Below are 25200 nucleotides of genomic sequence, written 5' to 3' on the forward strand. Positions count from 1 at the left end.
TACAATTGTATCTCTCGTTACCTTCTTGCCTCTTATTTATAGAAGAATAGTCGGTTCGCGAGCCGCTATATCGGGTATAGTAGATAAGCTAACTCTATTTCGGGGGATTATTTATAAACTAAAGTAGCTTCCTTATCTTCTATATATTATTTGGCTTTATAGAAACTATTATTGCTCTATTTAGGGATAGAGTTATGTCCCCTAAGATAGCTTATCCTAGAAGCAAACGAATATCTCGTAGATTAGATAATACGTCCTAGCCCTATATTTATATATAAAGCTATATTAGGTTTCTATTCTATCTAAAAACGTTATGTGCCTATACGTACCCTTTTGCAAACGTAGAATCTATACTTACCTCTATTAAATGTAGTACGAGAGCTAGCTATATACCCTATCACGAGTATGCCTCAAGCCCTAGATAGTATTCAGAAAGCTATAGCTACGTGCTTAAATAGTAAGTCGATAGCAACGGCAGTCCTAGCTAGTACTGCTCCGTAAAATTATATAGGTATTCACCTACCGGGACATTGCGGTTACCAAATAGGTGTAGTAGTGATCAAACTACCTTTCCTAATTTGTCCTAAGTCTTAAGTATATTATATACCCGGGTAAACTAGTAGCGTCGCAAAGCTCGGTAAGATGGTTTATAACTAGGCAGCGCTCTATTCTCCTATAAAATAATAATATATATAGTTATACTTGCTATTATCGAAAGGCTATATAATCCTAAAACGGTATAGCTCGGAATGTATATCCTATATAGATTATATCGTTTATAGAGCCCGAATCGGCCTATCGAGACCACCCGTTATATTAGTTGATTAAGCAATAATCCAAAGTTTGTGTAATAGGCCTATTTAATTAGAGTAAATTCATATTAATGCCTATTTCGTACCTTTTACCTCGTACCTCGTACCTAGCCTTTTTAGAATAGGGGTAGACTATAAAGGTAATAAATAGCCTACCCTTTTCTCAATATACCCGATAATCCTTTAGCATCGTTGCTTATAAGATCCGTGACTCCGGCCTAAGCTTCCTTTAGAGCCCGTTTAAACCTACTCTATTGTCTCGCTGATCACTTATTACGAGTCTTATATTAGGCGCTTAGACTTAGCATTATAAGTACCTTCTTTGATTATTCCCGTCTATTAGCTTACCTTATATAATACCCAGCCGAAAACCTATATCGCAAAATAAGCAATAATCGGATTCCCGTATACTTAGATATCCTTAGAAGTACTTAAGATTAACCTATAAGCCTAGTAGAGTGTGATATCGATAAAGCAATTCGGTATAGTATCGTAGCGCTTTAGACCGCTATTGATTCCGCTCTCTTAGAGACCCTTAGGATGTAGCTAGATGCTCGGTACTAGCAAACACAAAATCCTAATAATCTTAATATATTAGTACGGTATTATTAGCTTGCGACTAAAACGACTTCTAATACCGACTATATAGTACGCCTAGATCGTCTAGTAAAATTGCTTAATACTAGATTCTATTGCCTAGCCTAAACCCTACGTTATAAAACGAGCGATAATTAGCTTTCCCTACGCTTAGACGCCCTCGAAAGTAGTTCTTAAGCTTATAATTAGCCTATAAACCCGACGGGTAATATCGATAAAGTAGTTCGGCTTGACTTTCTAGCGCTTTAGGCCACTGTTAATCCCGCACTCTTATAGAACCTTAGGATATAGCTAGATACTCGATACCTATAAATATAAAATCCTAATAAACTCGATATAGTAGTATAGTATTATTAGCTTGCGACTAAAACGACTTCTTATACCGACTATATAGCGTATCTAAATCGTCTAGTAGGAGTATTCGAATCTCGATTCTAATACCTAGACTAAAGCCGACGTCGTGAAACGAGCGATAATCAGCTTTCCCTACGCTTAGGCGCCCTAGAAAGTAGTTCCTATACTTAGAATTAGCCTATAAATCTGATAGGTAATATTAATAAAGCATTTCGGCTTAGCTTTCTAGCTCTTCGGGCCGCTGTTAACCCCGCGCTCCTCGAGAACCTTAGGATGCAACTTTATATACGATATTATCTAACAGAAGATATCGTTAATCTTAACTTAGCGATCGACTATTTTTAGCTTATGACTAAGATAATTACTTACTGCTATCCTAACTATAAAATATACCTAGATCTTCTAGTGGGACTACTCGATACTCGATTCTAATCTATGGGATCTTTGCCTAACCTTAATCGAGCGATTTAACTTATTTATACTATATAAATTGGTAGGATAAATCAAAACAATTTAGTATAGTACTAGTTCGAACTCGGGGAAAGGCTCGGAAGACGGTTTGGCTCTAGGGGAACTATCGTCGATCTTAACAATACTATTCGGTACCTTTCCCTAGCGGTTAAAGAGACTACTAAAGATTCTACTTTCTTTGTCGATCTCTTAGTCGAGCTCGCTTTTAATTTTAATCTTCGATACGAGATATTAGTAAAGATAGAAGATCTCGAAAGGGCGATTTCGCTATATTAACGGGCTCTTTAAGCTACCGATTATTAAGATGAATTACGGTTAGATTGTCTATGTAACCTCGGAAGCGACCTAGAAGTACGATATAGATATATCGGAGATCCCTCTAACCTCTATAGAGCGATCGCCCTAGCTTATATTATAATTAGTATAATAGAGGCTATTAGCCCTAACTATTACTTACTTAGGGATTGCTTCTATAAGCTCGGAACTAAGCTCGGACTTCTATACGAAAAAATAAATACGATAGATAACCTTAATAAGGCTATTATATAGTCTCGTAAGGCGGTAGGTGCTATTAGGGCACGCGTTAAGGTTTTTCGCTATATCGAACACTTGTTAATACTTCGCTATAAGAGAATACACTAAATCAAAGATTCTGAAGATATAGCTAAGTGGGTAGAAGAAGTAGTTAAGTAGGAAGAAGTAGTTTAGAAGGATAGGCCTTTATTACTAGCTAGTTTTATAATCCTAATATAGAGGCGTGCTTTTATAGATAAATATAAATACTACGTCGGACGTTAATTTAAGTAGTAATAGTATATCTCTTTAAGCTCCGTTAGCGGGTGACTATATAATGTCTAAAGCGCTATTTTATAGATTGAAGCATACTAGTAGATCCGCGATATCTCCTTATCTAACCCCGGGAGTAATATATATATTGATAAGGAAGCCCTATACTTATAGAAACCCGTACTCTATAGACGGCTATATCCGAACTAGGCACTGTTGATAAATACAAAAAAGGGGTAAAGTATATATATTTCGGTATCCTAGGATACCGAAATGAGATTATATATCCCTTAGTATGTAAGCTAGTCTTAGTAAGATATACCCGGGGAAGTAATTTTAGTAAGTCTTCTTCTCCTAGTCTATAACTAGAGTTAAACTACGTAGGGGATAATATAGATAATGTGGCTGTTAAAATCACGAGGTAACGGCTATATATTTAAATTATATAAGATATATAAGTATTAACCTTCGGCGTGGCTATACGCTAGTAGTTAAGATCGGCGTTCTAGTAGGGTATATTAAAATATATACTTTAGCGGCTAATAACCTATTATTAACTAACAAAGTATTAGGACCCTTAAGTATTTACGTATATAATACTACGCTAAAATAGCTTAGTAGAAGAGGGAATTATAGAGTTCGCGAATAGGTTAGAAAGTTAGTATACGATTTATAGGGTTAGCCTTCTATTTATTTAGGCTCGCGAGAGCCTCTTTAGTAACCGCTGTAGTACTAAAAGATCGCTACGCCTTAAGCGTAATTGATTCCGTGGCGGGGGATTCTCCCTACTTTTAGACGTCTTATAGTGAGAACTTGTCGGAAAACTCGCTTATAATTAGCAAATAGACTACGGCCTTATTAAGGGGGGATAAGGCTTTGCGGTAGGAGGATTCCTATATAGGGTGTATATAATCATAGTATCTAGCGGGAAACGGGAGTTGTTTCTATATATTTATTAGTTAAGGGGGATGGTACTGTACTGAAAGAATTCTCATATTTTTTTGCCTACTTCTTTACTATACCGAATAAGAAAGCTAGGGCCGAAGTAGTATATATACTACTATTAATACTTACCGATTTTCTTTTTATTATAGAAAGATTTATAGAGTTTTCTTTTCTCGACTGGTGTTAGGCCTCTCGAATTGTAAAGCGTGCTAACGATATTTCTTTTTAGAGTAGTCTCTGCTGTGCCCCGTTGACGTTTATACTTAATTTCTCTAATAAAAAATAGAAACAGAGAATATCGAGTAATACGTAGCTTTATATTATATATATCGTTCTTATCGTGTAGGCGCATTAAATAGGTTATAAGACTAGTACGATTAGGCTTTTAAGCGGTATTTGAGGAGCTTGAGTTATATTATTCTAGGAAGGGCCGCTCTAGAAACTAGAGACCTTTTAGGTATAGGAGTACTTTTCTAAAAAGGTAGCGAGGTTGTGTGAATGAAGGCGTTCGCTAGTACGCTAGACTTCCGTTAGCTGTTGCGAAGTTAGTCGGGAATAAACCGATTCTAGAATATTAGTTTTATTCGGTTTATAATCTTTAACTGCTATACTTAGTTGCTTAGGCTCTTTTGGTTGCTTAGGCTCCTCTAGTTGCTTAGGCTTCTTTGGTTACTCGGGCTCCTCTGGTTGCTCGGGTTCCTCTAGTTACTCGGGCTCCTCTAGTTGCTCGGGCTCCTTTGGTTGCTCGGGCTCCTCTCGTTGCTTAGGCTCCTTTGATTGCTTAGGGGTAAGGCGGGGCCTAAGGTTCCTAAAGGATTAGTTAGATTAAGATTTAATAGTAAGGGAAAGCTTCCGCTTAGAGTTTGTCTATAAACCCCTAACTAGCAAGGGTAAGTGAGACGCGTCTGAAAACTTCTTAGGTAGCGTAGATAGGCTATTATTATTAAGCGAAGGAGAAATAGATGTGGAAATACCACCTTAGGGGTTCGAGGTAAAGTCGACCGGATTCTCGTCTTTACTTAAAAACCTTATAGAATCACTAATAGCTAAGTCAATATCCGATTCCCTAAAGCTTTTATTTGAAATTGAACAATCATTAGGGTCACTATCCCTTATATTGCCAGGAGTATAGTCAGCTCGTTACTATGGTTTTAATAAGTATCGTCCACTCGAATTAATATCGTTAGAGCTAGTTAGATTAATAGTAGCAATTTCGTCCTTATCGGGAGTATCTTTAACTATCGGCTGTACTCTCGATAAGGATTGTCGGGGGGCGTTCGGGTGTTACGCGTCTTAATTCAATTTCCTCTAGTGTTACTAGTATTAACCTCTCTAGTAGCCCGATCGTTAGACTCGCTAGGCTGATCGAACGAATATACGTCTCGTTCTTCGTATATTAGATACCTAAGGTTTTTGAAGATCTAGGCCGAGTCGAAGTATATTAGTAGTTATCGTTTAAATCGATAGCGGAGTTGTAAGAAGTTATATCCGAGTTACTTAGTAAGTTTATATTTACGCCGTCCGGGAGGTACTTGTTAAAATCGTTAGGGAAAGATTGATTATAGGTATTAACGGATATATCTAAAAAATAAAGGTAAATTAGTTAAATCTTCTAAGACATTGTTTTTCTAGGCTTCTTTACCGGACGAGTTTTAGTCGCTTGGTAGAATCACCGAGTCTAACGATACTCTAAGATAGCCTTGATTTAGGCTACTATCGATAGCCGATAAGAAAAATTGCCTAGACCTATTATATTTTACCTTATAATCGATTAAACAGTCTATATTAGCTCGAACCTACTCGTAAAGGCTTATAACCGTTTCTATAGGTAATATCGATTAAAGTTTATAAGAGATATAGACTATATCTAGAATCTATAACAGTATTAATAAGCGTTAAGTCCTAAGTAGAGTTAAGCCTACCTCTTTCTCTGAATTTTCTCTAAATAAGAAGTCGAAGCTCCCTTATTCTCTGTAGTGATTAGCCTAGAAGAGTTAGATAGTGTAAGTTCCGATTCGGTGGCTAGCTTATATTAAGAGAAAACTTGATCTAAAGTATTTTAAGGGTAAAAGCTTCTAAAGAGGCCTAAGGAATTCGATAGTAAGTAATAAACGGGATATCGAGAGTACTTAGAAATCGCTAGTGCACTTTAGAGGGAAGGGGAGCAACGCTAATTACGAGGACAAAGTAGGTGCCACTCTTTCTCGGCTTACCTTCCGCTTACCCTCTACTTACCTCTTCTGATCGTAGGATTCATTATATTCGTAAAGTCGAAATATACGGGATAGAAGGATTTATATAACATTTTGTAAGTAGCTAAGGGTATAAAAGAAACTTTATAATAGTTTGACGAATTCAACCTCTATAGTTAAAGTAAATAACTATATTCTTTCGTCTCGTTATAAGTTGTTATAGAAAGGAAAAAAGATCTTACGAGTTAATCATACGGGATTAGTTATTGTTAGCTAAAAGTAGTTATTATATAACTAGTATTATAGACTAATAATAAACGTTAAGTTATAATATAATTGCGGGGTACTTAGAGCACTTAGGGAGTAAGGTAGGGATTATTCCTTATACCCTAGGATATAGTTATTAGGCCTAGTATAAGTCATATAATACTATCTAGTAGACTTAACGAGTCTTATTACGTTATTTTATTTCCTAATTTCGTTACGTATATTAATTAGTACGTTATTGTACTTTTTCGTTATCTATTAATACTTACCTAATACGTCCTAATTTAGGACCGCTTAATAAGCGATCTTTAGCTAGTACTCGGCGAGGCTCTTATTACCGATTATTTACTATAACTTACGAGCTCTAAGAATTTGCGATAGCTTTTATAATAGTATTATTATCGGAAAAAGCCTTAAGTTCGAGGGTCCGGCTTATATAATAAATTAGGTAGTATTAATATATATAAATAAAGAGCGTACTTCGCCTTAGAATATAGGTGATTATAGGAATTTAAGTTATAAAATCGCTAATTTAATAGGTAGAAAATAGATTTCCTTATTATAAAACTCGAAGACGTTTTATATCTCCTACCTTTACTCGATATAATTATTGTTTTACGGCCCTCGGTCGCTACTTAGCCGGTCGGTATCTCGGGGTAGAACGGTAGAAATTGATAATTAAAATACGCCCGAGCTCTTTACTCTAAAGGACGTTATCTCGCTTAAGGTCTTTATATAGTATCCTAAGAGCTTTTATTTCCTTATTCGATTTATAAATCTCGCGGCGAAGCCGTTGCGTTAGCTCTATCGTAGCTGTATACTTACCGCCCTAACCTATTACGAGTATATAGCGGATCTATCTAGTACCATATAAAAAGTAGATTTTTACTAAGTTAATCGTTTCTAAAAAGATAGGAATAGTAGATCCTTAAGCCTTATATAGGATCTAATATACCTACGCTTCGCGTAAAACTTCTTTCTATAACCCCGAAGTAGTGCCTTTACCGATAACTATATAATTATATTTCGTATAAGTCAATTTAAATAGGGCTTCGTAGGAGCTATAACCGCTAAGAGGTATATAACAATCGATATTTTCGTCTAATTGGCCCTTAAGTAAAAGTATTAAATTTTTAGCCGAGATAGGATACTAAGTCGGGTCGTCTTAGCCCCGGCGGTAATAGTCTACGTTTAGATATAGCTTATCTAGGGATTTCCTAGTCTATAGGCCGAGTAAATATCGCTATATATAAAATTGTATAACGTAGCGTTAGGAATAATCTTCGTGATTATATACTAACTCTTACTAGCGACCTAATCGTCGAGCGGACGGTAAAGGTGTGACTTAACTAATCCTCCGCTTATAGCTAAATGTTTGATTTATATCGGACCCGGATAAGTTAGGTAACCGCGAGCGCGGTCGGATCTCCGAAGGTATATAGCTTGTTTAGGAGCGTATAGGCACTCGACGGCCCTCTAAAGAAGACGGTAGCGGAGATAATAACGGTAATTTATAGGATAAACTAGACCTTAGGCTCGGGAACTTAAGATTAGTGTTATCGGAGTAAGGAATCTACTATAATTTATTTCTTAGGATCTACGAACGAGTATATTTAAAGCTTATTTCCCATGTATAAAGATCGGGATATAAGCGATTTCTCTACTCTTACCTACGTATAGGTAAACGGAAGGCTATTAAATAAAGGTATAATACCCTTATAATAAAGGTCTTCGATAGCTAATAAGTTATATTGTATATTAGGTCTACTTCGTTATAGGGATCATAAAAAAGTAATATAGCGTAGTAGGTTCGTCTCGTAGAATACGAAGTAGTATACGAATAATTCTATTTATTAAGTAGGAATATTCGAGTCCTTCCTAGATTATTACGTAGTATTCTTAGACGATAGTAGAGTATATAAGTCGCTCTATATTATACCTTACCTTCGTATCCTATTCGATAGGTATCTTATTTAATCTAACTATTTTTTTTTATAGATCCATTAGTCGTAGTCCTATTCGAAGAGTTACGATAGGTAGCTTATAAGGCGGTTTATACTCGATGGTCGTTAGTACGGTAGTCGTATTGCCGTCGATACGATAAATATAGAATTAATCTAGTCGTAGGTATTATATACTTAATAGTTAGCTTATATCCGCTTTAAACGTTTCGTTCCTACTTAAAGAATTTACGTGATTGCTAAACTAGATTCTATCACCGAGGCCGAACTCGTTATATACCGCTAGAAATTTGTATAACTCGGCTATTATATTATAGACGTATTCTTCTACCCCAAATCGCTTATAGGCTTCGAGATCTTACTTACTATTAAGAGGCTTATAAGCAAATCGACGGCTAAGTCCTTCTAGCTCTGGTAGAGACGAGAATAAACGTAACGCCTACCCTAGCTCCGACTATAGATATTAGTAGATAGACCTATAGATCTTTAGTAGCTGCTCTAGGTAGTCGGCCTAATATTCTAATCGAGTTAGGTAGTATTTTCTAGTAGAAAGGGGTATTTTTCTAGTGGTTAAGCGAGATGGTATCTCGACTTATAAATAGCGGGAGAGAAGGTTATAATAGTTCTATAAGAGCTCTATAAAAGAGGTCTATTAGTTACGTTCTTCTACTTATCGCCTCCTTTCTACTTCCTACCGTCTCCCTTCTACTTCCTACTTTTATCCTTCTTCCGCCCTAAGGTAAAGATCTTTATAATTTAGAGAGCTATAGTCGGCTATCGATTTGTTAGAAAGGGTAAGTTATACCTTAACGTAAATGCGTTAGAGCCTGGCTAACGATCTAGTATAATCAGCGTTCTACTAGTAGATCCTAGGATTCGGAAAATACTTTCTTCCGGAAAATAACTTAGGTTATATTTAGGTATATATACTAGTCTAAAGCTTTACTCTAATTAGAGCCTTTCCGAGTTAGTTTCTATATAGTAACGCCGCGGAATCCCTACTACTATTCTCGAAGTACTGATTTATATATTATATATATAGAATTATGCTCTTATTCCTAGAGGCTAAAGTAGTCTAGGATCAGTGCTTAAAGTTAAATCCTTAGCTAATAATAGGCTTTATAGGCGATATAAAAACTACCTTTATTAGTAGGAACGGTAATAGTAATTTATTTAGGTATTACTAGAAGACTCGACGTCGGGTTAAGGTACTTATAGGTAAGGGCTTACGTAATCGTTAAGCTTCCTAGTAGAAAAAGAAAAGTAAGAATGATTCTTTAGACTAAAAATAGCTTTTTTTCACTATTAATCGAAACTTATTAGAACACCCCTTAGATTAAAGCAGCCGCACTATACGCCTTATTTTTAATAGCCCTACGTAAATACCTTAAATTTCTACTCTCCCGATAAGCTAATCTATATAAAAGATAAAGATATTATTTAGATTAAAAGCTACTATATTATCGTAAAAGAAATAATAAAAAAGAAACGAAACTAGACCTTAAGACCTCCTACTTATTTTATTTTTAGAATTAGGTAAGTATAGAAACATTCCTAAGTTAGTATAAAGAAACTAGTATTTCAAACCTAGCCGCTAGTTACTAGGTTGCTTAAAGTTTAATAAATTGTCCTTTATATTATTATCCTAAATAATATCATCTTACTTAAGCAGCCTGATTTAGACTAGTAGCACTCTAAATGCTTTTTAGAGTTACGCTAGCTCTCGGTTAAACTAATTTCCGAATAGCCTATAACTAATACTATTAGATGCGCCCTAAAGCTATAGTCTGAGTAACCTTCTATATAACGAGGCTAGAGGAAGTCCCTCTACTTTAGCCCTATCTACTTTTTAGTAATCTACGGAAGTTATCTTATAGTGGTTCCTAGATTATCTTGCCCCTATAGAGTTCCCCGTACGACCTATATATATTCGGAAGCGTAACTATAGTTCCTAGAGAACTATAGGGCCCTATAAACGGACGGGTATACTCTAGGATCTAAGATAGAGAGCCTAGGAACGGTCTATCTCGCTCCTAGGAGTGATAGGTATAGTTCCTAGAGGATATTAAGCTCTTAGAGGCCGTAAGTATAATCCTAGGAGCGGTGATTAAATATAGCTCGCTAACTTAGTATATCGTAGGTTAATTAAAAAATAGCTAGCTAGGTTTAGATTAGAACGAGATAGGCAAATATATTTAAGTACGGCGGTATTAAAGAATTGAGAAGCCGCTTATTTTCGATAGTATTAGGGGCCGATTTAACGTGTTTAAGCTCTTGTTATAGTAGAGTAAGGAAATGGATGCCCTTTAAGAAATGTTATTATAGAAATCGGGTAGATTGGTTGATCTTAGACGTATATTGACTATTATATATGACGAACCTAATAAACGTTAAGTAAATAGGAAGTTAATAGTTCTTAATGGTAGTATTAGTTCTTACGGTCCTTGCCCTTTATGCGTATATTAAACGTGAATAAAGTTACTAGGCGAGTGTTTTATTAATTAGTTAAATTGATTACTACCTAGTAGAAAAGGAAGGATAGTGTTTATTAGATATTATTAGCTTATTTGTCTCCACTTACTCTACTCCGTAATGTCCGTGTATTATCTAATACCCCGCTACCCCTACGTCTACTAGTAAACTATAGGAGAGAACGAGGATAGTAAGTTCAACTTCTCCGGTCTCGCCTAAGGGCTCGGAATAGAGCGGAGGTAGTCCTTATAACTAGGCTAAACTAATTTCGGGCTAGAGACCTTGGGGGTGTAAGAGTATTAGGAAAATATACGGACCTATATCTAGGTGGAGAGGGTGATATTGTTTAACTAATCCTATTCAATTAACCTAATTTCTTTTTAGAAGGGATAGTATCTAAACAACCTTCTCACCACTTTTAATAGCCCTTATTTTAAATACTTGAATTTTAATTGCTATAATATCACTACCTCTATTTTCTACCTCTGTTTTTCTACTAGTATTTATTAAACTTATAATTAGGTAGGCCTTTATATATTATAGACTAGTTTATTTAATCTGATTAAGAGACTATTATTAATTAATTGAGAATTAACGGTAGGCCGTGGTAGTAGTCGTTTAACTACCTCGGCCTTTACAAATAAGATATAGTGTTAAAGCGAAGCTATACTAAGCTTATAAGTCTATAGGCGTAACTACTATATATACCGTAAGTATAGAGTCTAATGCTTAGTTTCGGATCGGCCGAATTATTATTTGGTAGTACCTTCCGCTAAGCTAGAACCCCTCGCCTTTCTACTCCCTAGGATGTTCTCTGTAATGGTACTCGGAACTCCCGATTTTTGCGATCTACCTTATTTCTAACTAAAACCGGCGACGATTATTATATAGCTTGTGACGGCTTTTAGAACTTTGGATCAACCACGTATTATATTGTACTTCTTACGCTTGCTCCCGGAATAGTAACCTAAGCCTAAGGCTAAGAGAGAACGCTAGATGCTTTAGCTTTCTAGTATTTATAATTACTACTTATAAGGAGTACGCTAGTCGGGACCCGATTATATATTAGCTCCTCTGACCTATTATTACTCTCCTATTTTTGTTTTTAAGCGGTACTTCGTACGTGACTTCCCCGTTAATCGCTCCTTAAAGGAGACTCTCTTAGGAGTAGTAGTACGACTATCTATAGAATTACTAGTTATAGTAACTATATTATGCGGCTTTCTCGGTCTTTATTATAAAGGTAGGATTAGGTAATCGTCGGATTATATCTATCGTAGGAAAGACCACGGTTTTAGCGTACTTAGATATTCCTATGAATAAATCGATCGTCGGATTACGTCTATTGTGGGAAAGACTACGGTTTTAGCGTACTTAGATATTCCCGCGAATAAATCGATCGTCGGATTACGTCTATTATAGGAAAGACCACGGTTTTAGTATACTTAGATATTCCCGCGAATAAATCGATCGTCGGATTACGTCTATCGTAGGAAAGACCATAGTTTTAGTATACCTAGATTTTCTTACGAATAAATCGATCGTCGGATTACGTCTATTGTAGGAAAGACCATAGTTTTAGCGTACTTAGATATTCCCGCGAATAAATCGATCGCCGGATTATATTTATTGTAGGTAAGACCACGGTTTTAGTATACTTAGATATTCCTACGAATAAATCGATCGCTAGATTATATCTATTGTAGATAAGACCATAGTTTTAGTATACTTAGATATTCCTACGAATAAATCGATCGCCGGATTATATCTATCGTAGGAAAGACCACGGTTTTAGCGTACTTAGATATTCCTGTGAATAAATCGATCGTCGGATTACGTCTATCGTAGGAAAGACCACGGTTTTAGCGTATTTAGATATTCCCGCGAATAAATCGATCGCCGGATCATATCTATTATAGGTAAGACTATAGGTTTTAGATATTAACATCTACGCCCTTAAAGAGAAGGGTTATAAGTTTATCGGAGGGAATCGTGGTCTATCGTGGGATATAAAGGATCGGACGGGCTACGCTTATAGAGAAGATTAGGCAAGGCTATCTACTTAACTAAAGGATAATATACGTAGTTCCTTATTTGCTATATAGAACTTGATTCCGGGAGATAATTAATACTAGTATCTAGGTCAAAAAGCGATAAAGGTGCTCGAAATATACGGAGTTAGGTTACTAATTTCGGTCTAGTAGTACTTAACAATAGTAAGAGATACGCTAACCATATCCGGCTACTTTTATCGATAGGGCTATAAATCGGCGGGATAGCTAGTAGGGTTACCTAGTGGTCTGGAGCTTCTCTAAGGCGGAGTAAGGATAAGTTAGGAACTAATTATATATTGGCCCCTCTGATCTATTATTAGTTACTCCCCTACTTTTGCTTTTAAATAGTACTTGTAGGATCGAAGGTATTATATGTGTGACGAAGATCTGCTATATGAGATGTATCTTTGTAGGTATATAGAAGAGGTTTATCTCCTTAGTACTAAGCGGAATTACTACGCTAAAGAAGATACGGGATCGGATATTAATACCGATTAATTAGGAGGCTTGTATCTAAAGGAGCGCGGTACTAAAACTTGTGTCGCGCTTATTGCCCTACCTAAATAGCTCTAGTACGTCCCTACTATCTAGTACGTCCCTACTATTTAGTACGTCCCTACTCTCTAGTGCGTCCCTATTGTCTAGTACGTCCCTACTATCTAGTGCGTCCCTACTCTCTAGTGCGCCCCTACTCTCTAGTGCGTCCCTACTCTCTAGTACGCCCCTACTCTCTAGTACGTCCCTACTCTCTAGTACGCCCCTACTCTCTAGTACGTCCCTACTCTCTAGTGCTTCCTTACTATCTAGTACGTCCCTACTCTCTAGTGCGTCCTTATTATCTAGTGCGTCCCTACTCTCTAGTACGCCCCTACTCTCTAATACGTCCCTACTCTCTAGTGCGCCTTTACTCTCTAGTACGTCCCTACTCTCTAGTACGCCCCTACTCTCTAGTACGCCCCTACTCTCTAGTGCGTCCCTACTCTCTAGTGCGTCCCTACTCTTTAGTGCGCCCCTACTCTCTAGTGCGTCCTTACTCTCTAGTACGTCCCTACTCTCTAGTACGTCCCTACTCTCTAGTGCTTCTTTATTATCTAGTGCGTCCTTACTCTCTAGTACGTCCCTACTCTCTAGTGCGTCCCTACTCGCTATCTCCTATAAGATCGTAGATAATCTATAGGCTCTAATCCTAAGCCTTTTATATAATTATAATAGCCTAGAAGTTTTAAATCTTGGGAAGTACTACGTTTCCCTATTAGTCCTAGACTAACCGTACGATTATTATGGTCGCTAGAAATATCTAAGAAGAGGACCGGTTACTACGCCGGATAATTTGAAATTTACTTAAGGGTTTACTATTCTTAGCTCTTATTAATATATATAGTATTTATTTTGGTTTCGTTGTTACGATTAAGAATAGTATATTTAATTATCTCCTTAGAAGCTAATTATCGACCTAGTATAGACTTTAGCTCGGTCTTATAGACCCTAAATAAGATATAGGCTTCTGGGAACGCCGATCGAGTTCCCCGGAGCTAATTATAGCCTAGGAACGCTAGACGCGCTCCTAGGTACGGATTAAGTGATCTTAAAAATACCTCTCTGATTCCTAGGAGCGGCTAAGAGCGTACCTAGGAACTATACTATAGATCCTAGGAATAAGCGTCCTAGTATGTAGGAAACTATCTTATAAGTTCTAAATAGTTATTTACTAGCCCTTCGCTCTTAGGACCTATAGCGTTCCTAAGTAGAAATTACGGAGGTAATAATATTAAAGTTGTTCGGTATTAGCCGGAGATAAGGACGTACTAAAGATCTAAGAAGGGTTCTCTACTCCTTTCTCTATCTAGGAGTAGGAAGACTGAGTAGCTAGGCTAGCTAATAATATCTCGTATTTGCTAGCCCTATTTAGGTTAGTAATTAGGTCTCCGTAAGCCTCTATATTATAGTTATCTTTTATACGGAGATCTCTTCCTTATAAAGCCTTCTTCTATATATAGAATTTATTATTAGACCGCTAATCACGGCTATATTCTCGTAAAGTAAATTAAACTATTAGGATAATGGTTATATAAAATCTCTGATTGAGGATAGGAAAGATAAAGGTTCTTTCTAGTAAGAGTTCCGCTTCGGTCTTATAACTTTATATAGGTTATTACGGTATATCTTTGCTAACCTACTATAGATCCTGGTCTATTATTAGCATCGGGGCTGGATAGTAGGAGTTCTTGATAGGTCAATTATCTTTTTATTAGAGCTATAGTTTGAGATATACTAATTATAAGCTAAGGAAAGCCTAGAATCTAGAAGTATCCGCTAATAAAATATGTACCTAGCCCGTCTCTCGGATACGAATTCCTATGTATATATCTGCGCTGTATATCCTACTATATTCGTATGCCTTTCTTATTAGACTTGCTTTACGCTGGTATTGTTTTTGCTGTATTAATTTTCTTTTCGAAGTGGTACCCTTAGACTTAGTAGCCTTAATAGCGGCTATTGGGTATGTTATCTTAATATCTAGGGTATTTGGGAAGTAGAGAAAACTATATAGAAAAATATAGATAGAGGGGACTCTTAGTCCGCTAATAGAAAAGGGCTTAATAAATATAAATGTTATTATATAAAGGGGAGCTATCAATAATAGAACGCGAAAAGACCACGGTATTTAAAGACCACAATATTCCTCAAATTATTATACGTAAATTGGTCCTTTATATATTAAACTTATAAAGGCGGCGCCCGTAAGACTTAAAGGGTAATCACTAGTATTATTTGCGGTTATTAAATAGGTATAGCGACGGGAAAGTAACCGTATTTCAAGAGTAAGTTTCCTTTGAAAGGCCGAGAATAAAAGAATGTGGAAGTGGCTATATATTATATTTATCTCGTAGGCGCTTATGCTTATATATCTTGTTTGTATTGCGCTTTTGTACCTTGTAACTATTACGCTAATTCCCTATATCCGGTTAATACTAACGGAGTAAAAAATTATAGATCTATAAGCTTTAGGATAATAGAATATTCTTAGGGGGCTAAAATTTCGGGCTATAAATTTTACTATTACTTGAATTATATTATCTTTTAAAATTTCGGGCTATAGATTTTATAATCACTTAAATTATACCGCCTCTTAAAATTTGCGTACTATAATTTTCCTAAAGGTCGAATATTCCGAATATAAAATTTTAAAGGGATCTTTTATTTAGGTTTATTTAAAATTACCTTCTTAAAGTTTAAGTCTTATTATTTTCTCCTCGATTTTATCTACCTATCTCGGAAATATATTATGTCTTAGGAAGATATATTCTAGGAATATTAGAACTACTATAAAGGGAGAGCGAAGGTATAGTATACTTGTACTATTTCTAAAAAGATAATATAGGGCCTCGAACTATTCGAGATTTGTATATAGCCCGGCTAGATAGAATCTTTTAGTCGGAAGGGTTTTCTCGCCTAAGCCTAAAGAATTATGTGAAGGTCTTAGTTCTTTAGTAAGCTCTAACTACCCGGGATAAAACTAAGGCCTTCCTAAATGGCCTATTAGACTTTTTAAAACCCCTAAATAAAGTACGGCTGAATATTATGAATATTTATATGATATTTGGGTAGTTAGACTAGAAGTAAGGCTTATTTTTACCGGCCCTATAACGGATTATACGGATGAAGAGTTATTAGAATCTTTTCTAGCGTAGATCGATAACTAAAGAGCTATATAATACTTTCTTAGAGAATAAGAAATTGCTATATAGAAGGGCGGTCTATATAGAAACTACTCTATAGGAAGGAAGTCTATATAGAAACTGCTATATAAAAGGGAAGTCTATATAGAAACTGCTATATAGGAAGGAAGTCTATATAGAAACTAGTAGTACTCTAGAAGCGTAGCGAATCGCTAGGGCTTCCTAGAGGCGGTCAGTAGAATGTATAAAAGAGCCTAATATAAATAGCGACTACGAATATAAATATATTTAAGCCTTCGAGCCTTTAATAAGATATAAGATATAAATAAACTTCCGGTATAGCTTTTAAATAATATATTATACTAAGTAGAAAGCTCGTAGGCGTTAAGCCGAGTTGTGGTATTTAAGTATAAAGAAGAGAAGCTCGCGACTAATAGTCAACTTATAAAGGAGAAGAACCTTCTATAGATAGTATCCTAGGTACTCATAAGATACCCGTTTTAGGACATATATAGACCTATGCTACTTATACTAAGAGCATGATATAGATAAGACGTATAGTCCCCGAAAGAATTCTAATAGAAGTGGTACTAGGATGAAAGATAGATCTTATATCTATAATAGATCTATATAGAGTATCCTATAGAGTATGAAATAAGAGGATAAAAAATCACTACTAGCTAGACCGTTTTAAGAGTAAGGTTTCCTTAGAATAATCCTCTTAAGAGGAAATTAGTCATAATACGGCTAACTAAAGAGTATATACGATATAGAAAGGTAAACGTTATATAAGCTAGGTCTTAATACTAGTTCTCTCCTAGTCTAATTATTCTAGGCCCGGGCTAGTTTTGAGATAGTCTAGGGCGACTATAAATTGCCGATAGCGGTTTAGCTAGACGCCGTTTAGTAAGGATTGCGTTTATTGGCTTATCATCTTACTATAGGAGCGGGTCTCTATAGTGGCTTTTATTAGACGATAGTTTACGCTATAGACGCTAGATCTATGTTCCCGTTTCAGAGCCTCGGTAGGCGCTTATATATAGCCACTGAAACCGTCCCACGATAAAAGAAGGCGGTATTGAAGGGTATTTTTTTTAGCCCGCTCTCTATCTAACTTAATCGTTATCTAGGTCACCCTATCTTCTACTTCCCGCTAACCGTTTCCTCTACTCTTCCTCTGAATACACTATATAGTAATGTCTACTCCCCCCCCTTTAGATCTATTCGGTTTTAATATAGTGCTTACCCTAGACTTAGATCCTGAGTAGATAAAAGTTTAAAGCTATTGGACGTATTATATATATTATTGCCTTATTATAGGCTTTAGATAATCTGATGATAGATAGATAAAATACGAAGGGTTTTTTTTATCTCTTATATATTGTTATTTTTATTTAGGATATATACTGTGTATTTTCGTCCTATTAATTATACGTTTTGATGGGTTGGTTGGAGTATAATATATAATTAGCCTACCGCTACTCCTTTCTCTATCTTAGAGTAGCTAAATCATTTTAGTGGGGTAATAAAAACTATCGTAAGGCTAGTTTAATTCTACCCGTGCTAGCTATATTTCTAGGCTTTATTCTAGCCTCCTTGACCTTTAGGGCCTTAGTGACTTCTAATCTATTAAGATAATGACTGTTCTAAGTCGCCTACCGAGAATATAGTAAATAAAATATTGATTATAAAGGTCTAATCTAGTAGAAGAACCGCTCTAGTTATATAACTTTATATATATTATTTAGATGTATCTTTGTTAACTTGCTCTAGATCTGGGTTTATGACTAGCTTTGGGGCTGGATAGTAGGAATTCTTAATAGGTTAGTTGTCTTTTTATTATAAATATAATTAAAGATATACTAATTGTGAGCTAAGGAATACCTAAAATCCCGAAGTATCCGCTGATAGGATAAATACTTAGCCGGTTTCCCGAAGGCGTATGCCTATATAGACGTTTGTATTGTATATCTTGCTATATTCGGACGCTTTTTTTATTAAGCTTGATTTGTGACGGCCTTGCTTTTAGTGTATAGACTTTTTGATAGATCTAGGTTGATTAGACTGGGTGGGAGGTATAGAAGTTATGTTTAGAGATGCCTTAAAGCGTTACTATTAGGAATAGCTAAGGAGATTAGGGATCTAAATATATATATTTAAGTAGTTCTTAGGGATTCTAAAACCCTTCGAATAGCTATAGTATTAAAGCGTTGAAAACTAGTGTCGCCCTCTAGAAACCGTGGTCTTTAGAGTTATAGCCTACGTAGACCTAAAACTGTCCTAATAAGTTTATTGATATAGCTATATTAATACCCGCTGTACCGAAAAGCGGTTAGCTTCTCTAAAGGTCGAGGAGCCGGTTAACGATATTATAATGTATTAAGCTAAAGTCTAGTTATTAGAGCTAACCGATATATAAATATTAGAAGAATCGGTTAAATATAGGTGTGAATAGAGTAACTAATTTTCTATTTAGAAAAATAAATCTTTTCTATATTAATTAATTTTATAACTAGTATTATACCTTAAATTTAGGAGATAAAGATTTGATAAAACTTCTGTACTCGGATTTCTAAGCTAATTAATCGTTTAATTACTAACCGCTATAAGTCTAACCTTACTCCTTAGTTAGTCTATAGTGTTTCGTTTATTCTACTATTATAATCGTTAGATCGTTAGATCGTTAAAAATATATAAACCCTAGGTTAAATTTTATCGCTTATTAATATTATGACTCTACGAGTAGTTCTTTGTTTACTATTGCTTACTACCTCTAATCGTTAACTCTTTCTTTCTATTATATATAATTTGTATATACTTAACTCGGTTAGTTTAGTTTTAGAGTAACGCTAGTCCTAAACTATAAACTAGTAATGTACGGAAAGAATAATAAATATAGGAACGTATGAAATACGTATAAAAAGAGACTTAATATATTAATGCGATAAAAAGTAAAAAGGGTAGTAGGATATAGCGCGTATAAAGAAACGTCGAGTAACTATAGAATAGGGCTCTCGAGTCTATAGGATTCTTGTATCTTAGCTAGTCCGTTCTCTGCCGAGTGGCTGAATATCGGTTGCTAAGGGAATAAGGTAAAGAGGGGTATATAGTGACGTTAAGTATTAGCAATCGGCTAAGAATAATCTTATAGGAGCGGGGTGAAAAAAAATCTCGCTAGTAAACTTAGGGGGTGGTAAGGTATTAGGGGATATACGGATATTAAAGTAAGTAGAGACAAATAAGCTAATAATATCTAATAAATACCACCCTTCCTTTTCTGCTAAGGTAGTGATCAATTAAATTTATTAAACAAAATTAAATATATACTTTCTTCGAACGAGTAAAACACTCATAAAGAACTCCCCTCACGTTTGACTTGCGTATAAAGAATAAGGACCGTAAGAACTAACTGACGTTAACAACTATTGACTTCCTATTTACTTAACGTTTATCGAGTTTATCGTATATAATAGTTAATATATATTTAGGATCTATAGTACTAACCTATCCGATTTCTATAATACCATTTTTTTAAAGGGCATCCGTTTCCTTACTTTATTATAACAAGTACTCAAACACGTTGAATCGGCCTCGAAAGCCATCGAAAATAAGTGGCCTCTTAATTCTTCTACGATACCACACTTAAATACGTTTGCCTATCTTATTCTAGTTTAAACCTAGCTAGCTGCTTACCTAATTAATCTATGTTTTGCTAAGTAGTTAGGGAGCCTACTACTATCGCTCTTAGGGTCATGCTTACGGCCTCTAGAAGCTTAATAGCCTCTAGGAACTGTTGTAGCGGATCGTGGCGGATCGTGGCGGATCGGGGAGCGAGATAGATTGCTTTAGGAATACTAGTCTATCTATAGAATCACTAGTCCGTCCCTAGGATTATTAGTCCGTCCCTAGGATTACCGACTCTGCCTTTAGGATTACCCGTCCGTCCCTAAGAACACTAGTCCCCCCCTAGGATTATAAAAATGACTTATAATTAAAGGTAAGAGAGGCTAGGAACGGTCTAGCTCGCTCCTAAGGGAGATAGATATAGTTCCTAAAGGACGTTTAGCTCCCAAAAGCCGATAGTATAGATCCTAGAAGCGTGTTTTAATAGCGTACGTCTTGGCCCTAGGGGTTCTCTTGCTCCTAGAAACTTTAGTGCGGTCTAGGAGTATATAAGTAGCTTCTAGGAGTTAAATAGATCCTAGGAAATATAACGTAGCTCCTGGGGCTTTTTACCCCTACTTCGAGGAATTAAAGCTATATTCCTGTTAATAGCTTTATTAACTCCTAGAATCATAAGTGGTTCCTAGGGCTATGGTTAAGACTTCTAGGAGATTAAAATAGGGAAGAAGATCTAGGATACGAAAGACAGATTAAACTTATAAAGATTGCTTAGTATATTAAGTTAGCCTTCGAACTAATCGTATTAAAGTAGCCCTAAGACGGTGACCGGCCTAAGGTTAGGATCGAAGCCCGAGTTAATACGTGTTTCGTCGTAAGGCTATTAAAGATATTAGACTAAAGACTTGAATTATAGGTAGTTATAAGAACTATATCTAAAGTCTGCTTATATAGGACTACGTACTAGGGCTCGGTGATACCGGCCCGAGGGCGGTAGATATAGATCTAGAGATATGGTAGATTTTAAGACCGCGGTCTTAAGACCTACTAGACCACTAGACCGCCTACTAGCGTCTCCTCCGACTTTACGCCCTATATAGTCGTGAACCTTAGGTCTAAAGACGGCTAGTAACGTAAGACTTATAAGTTGGTTACGATATTCTATTATAACTATTAGTTAAGTCTATAGTTTATTATATTAATATCGTTTACGTACTTTCGTAGCTAATAAGGTGTCTATTTTTATCGATAGCTTAAGGCTGCTAGTTTCCTAGAAACGGAAGTATAGTTCCTAGGACTATATAAGCTCCTAGAAATACTTATATCGTTCCTAGGAGCACCCGTCCGGTTTCCGGGAACCATACTCCCGTTTCTAGGAGACCGAGTGCTTCTAGGAGCTTAACCGTCTGCCCTATAAGTTAAGGGCCTTAAATGTAAAAAGGAAAGACTAATTTCGGCATTACTTAAGTATGATAGAAGAAGAAATTATGTACTATTAGCAATTTATAGACGGGTTTCTTAAGGTAGTATAGACTTCTAATTATGCTAATATCTACTATATTATCGATGTTGTACGGTCGGGATTATCGACTAGTAAGATATAGACTGTAGTGAATCTATTCTACTAATTCGTATCCGAGAGATAGGCTACGTATATATTTGCGGATAGTAGCGGATCGGGAAGCGAGATAGATTGCTTTAAGAAAACTAGTCCGTCTCTAGAATTACCGACTCTGTCTTTAGGATTACTAATCCGTCCCTAGGATCACTAGTCCGTCCCTAGGATTACTAGTCTATCCCTAAGAATACCCGTCTATCCCTAGGATTACTAGTCCGTCCCTAAGAATATCGACTTTGTCTTTAGGATTACCGAAATAACTTAGGATTAAAGATAAGAGAGGCTAGGAACGGTCTGGCTCGCCCCTAGGGGAGATAGGTATAGTTCCTAGATACTAATAATCTTCGACTCCTAGCGGTGTTAACCGGATATAAGAAATTGGCGTAATAGTTATAAGGCGTAAAAGCGTAATATAGATAAGGTGTATAAGTATACCCGTCTTCTACGACCTAAATATACCTATTTCCCCGTTATAATATTTAAATCTTTAAGTTCAATTATCTTATAGTATCTCTATTTCCTTAGAATAGGATTCTTTCTAAAATCGCTGGGAAATTGGGATTGGTACGTAGGTATATAGTAGTAGTACGCTATACTTATAGATAAATATAGAGATCTACTCTATCTAGCTACCTTATGAAATTGTAAGAAAATCAGAATAATCCGGCAATTTTACTTTAAGACGTAGAGTAATAAGTTTGAACTGTTAGACGGCGTTAATATCGAAGATAATGCTAAAAATAGCCTAAGCGTCTATGATTGGCACGGTCCCGACCCTATCTTTTAGTTATATACTATAAACTTTATGGTATTCGTAAATTATAATTAGTCCTAAGCTCGTAAAAGAGGATTTCGAGCTAAATCACTAAGTGCATCGAGCTTAAATTAGAAAATATATATATATCTATTTTGTAAATGGATAGTATTTGATATACCCCGAAAATGTCTATCTATAAAAAGGGCACGTGCTTAGATTAACTAGTTTTACATATAGCTCACAAATCATATGCCTATATAGTAGATTATGCTAACAATCCGGCTGCTTATAGTAAATTTTATAGTCTAGAATGCGTCGTCGGGAAAGCTCCTCTTAATGCCGGTCTTCCTATAGGAGAAGCTTACTCTGAAGTTCCTAGACTTGCTTTTGCTACTTTTCAACTTCTTGCTCGAGATTTTTAACTTTTTGATCGAGCTTTTTAACTTCTTGATCTCTTTAGTCAAATATCTTACGCAGCTTCTTGAAATAGGTATCTTGGTCTTATTATTAGCTTAGGAAAACGGGGTATCTTAGAGGAAAGGCTATACTAGAGTGTTAGGTTGTTTCCTTTTAGCCCTTTTGCGTTTGTGGGATAGTTCTATACTACCACTCGCAGCATCGTTTGGTTTAATTAGGATCTTAGGAGATGTACGTAGAGACGTCCTTTAGACCTATAAATTGGCTGACCGCTAGCTCGGGGGTAGTTCGTTATCTTTAATAATAATCGTGCTTAAAGGGCTAGTTATTATGGCTTAAAAAGAAGATACGTATACCTAGGTGCTAGGTTGACTAGGTAGGAGGAAAGTAGAAGTCTAACTAAGCTAGAGTTAGGGTATAAGGCTTATTATATACCTAAGAGCTAATAGTTTAAGTAGGCTACTTCTAAGGGACGATTAGATACTATTTTGCGTGATTTATCGTATATATATATATAACCCGATTAGATTGCATAAAACTAAAATAGTATATATAAAACGTTAAGTACTGAGTCGGGTATATTTATAGCCGGTCTATTCTTGTTTTTGAAGTCCCTATATCGGATTCGAGTATAGCTAGCGACTCCGTACGCGGTATATATTAGAAGTATAGCGTTATAAAGCTATTCGATATAGTAAGCCTACTTTATACTAGTTATATTTAAGGGGTTCTTCTTTAGGATAAATAGTATCGAAGTGGCGCGTAATATACCCGGGGTCGTAAAATATCTAAAAGCTAACCTTATCCGGAAGCCCTTTACTTGCGAAGTATTGTAAGTATACCTCTAGCTATATAGTAGTTTTAAGGTATTCCCTAGCGGTACGAAACGGCTTGCTATATATAGGGACTATAAGACCGAATAATAAGGGGAAGTACCTGGAAACGGAGAATTAAAAGAGTTTGTATTTATCAATATATATATTTATAAGCTCCTAGGGTCGGCTTATACGTTACTAGAGCCACTAGGGCTGTCTCTAGGATCGACTTCCTTTAAGGATGAATTAAGAAAATTTGAGAGGCACTTTTATATATAGGCCCTATCGACTTTAGGGACGTATAGGCTAGCTCTAGGAGCTTCGCTACTCCTAGAAGCTTAAGCCTTTCCTAGAGGTAAATTATAGGTTCCTAGGCTCGAATAAAGTGCCCCTATAATAGATAAGAGTCCCTAGGGCTAGTATACGTATAGTAAAATAAGATACGGATCACCCTAGTTTGGAAAAATGAGGAAAATACCGATCCTAGAATCACTTCCGTTAATCCTAAGATGACTAGTAGTTGCCTCTAGGAACTTGATGTAGGGTTCTAGGAGTAATATAGCTCCTAGGAGAGGTGGTCCGTATTCCTAAAGATAAACTTTATACTCCTAGGAAGCTGGCCCGCGTATACTAAACGGGGGAACCTTCTCTAGGATTATACTCTAGGAAAACTTTAACGCTTATTTTTAATTATCGCTTCTAGTTATGCTATCGGCTTCTAGGAGCTAAACGTCCTCTAGGAACTAACGTAACACTTCCCGGGAGGTATAGGGATCGTGCTGTAGAATTCTACGGGGGTATATTAAGAATGATATATATATATATCGTAGATAGTAACTTTAATATTATACTTCTAGTCGACCCCCTAAGTAACCGTTAGCTGTATTATATTATTTATTAATATTAGGCCCCGATACGCCTAAGCTCCTAAGAATCAACCTTAAAGCCCCTAGGAATAATACTTCGTTCTAGGGAACTTTAGTTGGTTCCTAGAGCTACTAGCTTATAAGCGTAACGTATAACTTACTGGCGTTTATAGTGTATTACTATTGTGTAGAGCTATATAGGAGGGCTAGACTGCTACTAAAGACGGGAGCGTAGACGTTTACTCGAAGAGTGGAAACGGCTAAGCAAAGAAAAAAGGATAAAGTTCTTAAATTTGACCGAAAACCTATAAGCCTCCTAATTAATCGGTATTAATATCTGATCCCGTATCTTCTTTCGTATCTTTCTTAGCGTAGTAATTCCGTTTAGTATTAAGGCGATGAACCTCTTCTATATACCTGCGAAGATATATCTTATATAGTAGATCTTCGTTATATATATGATATTTTCGATTATATAAGTGCTTCTCTCGAAAGTATCGTAGAGTCGACTTATA

At 36.0% G+C, this 25200-nt stretch overlaps 1 protein-coding gene across 1 annotated transcript; it reads right to left on the bottom strand.

Annotated features, from left to right (window-relative positions):
- Nucleotides 1-15240: 15240 nt before the first annotated feature.
- Nucleotides 15241-18536, bottom strand: N7516_009937 (uncharacterized protein; the record flags this gene model as incomplete). The annotated part of the gene is made up of 2 exons (XM_057222656.1): nucleotides 15241-15404; nucleotides 18476-18536. Coding segments are annotated over 2 exons (225 nt in total), but the record flags the coding sequence as incomplete, so codon positions are not given.
- Nucleotides 18537-25200: the final 6664 nt, after the last annotated feature.

The sequence above is a fragment of the Penicillium verrucosum genome, assembly GCF_028828655.1.
Source record: "Penicillium verrucosum strain IBT 35672 chromosome Unknown utg000004l_segment0_segment0, whole genome shotgun sequence".
NCBI lineage: Eukaryota > Fungi > Ascomycota > Eurotiomycetes > Eurotiales > Aspergillaceae > Penicillium > Penicillium verrucosum.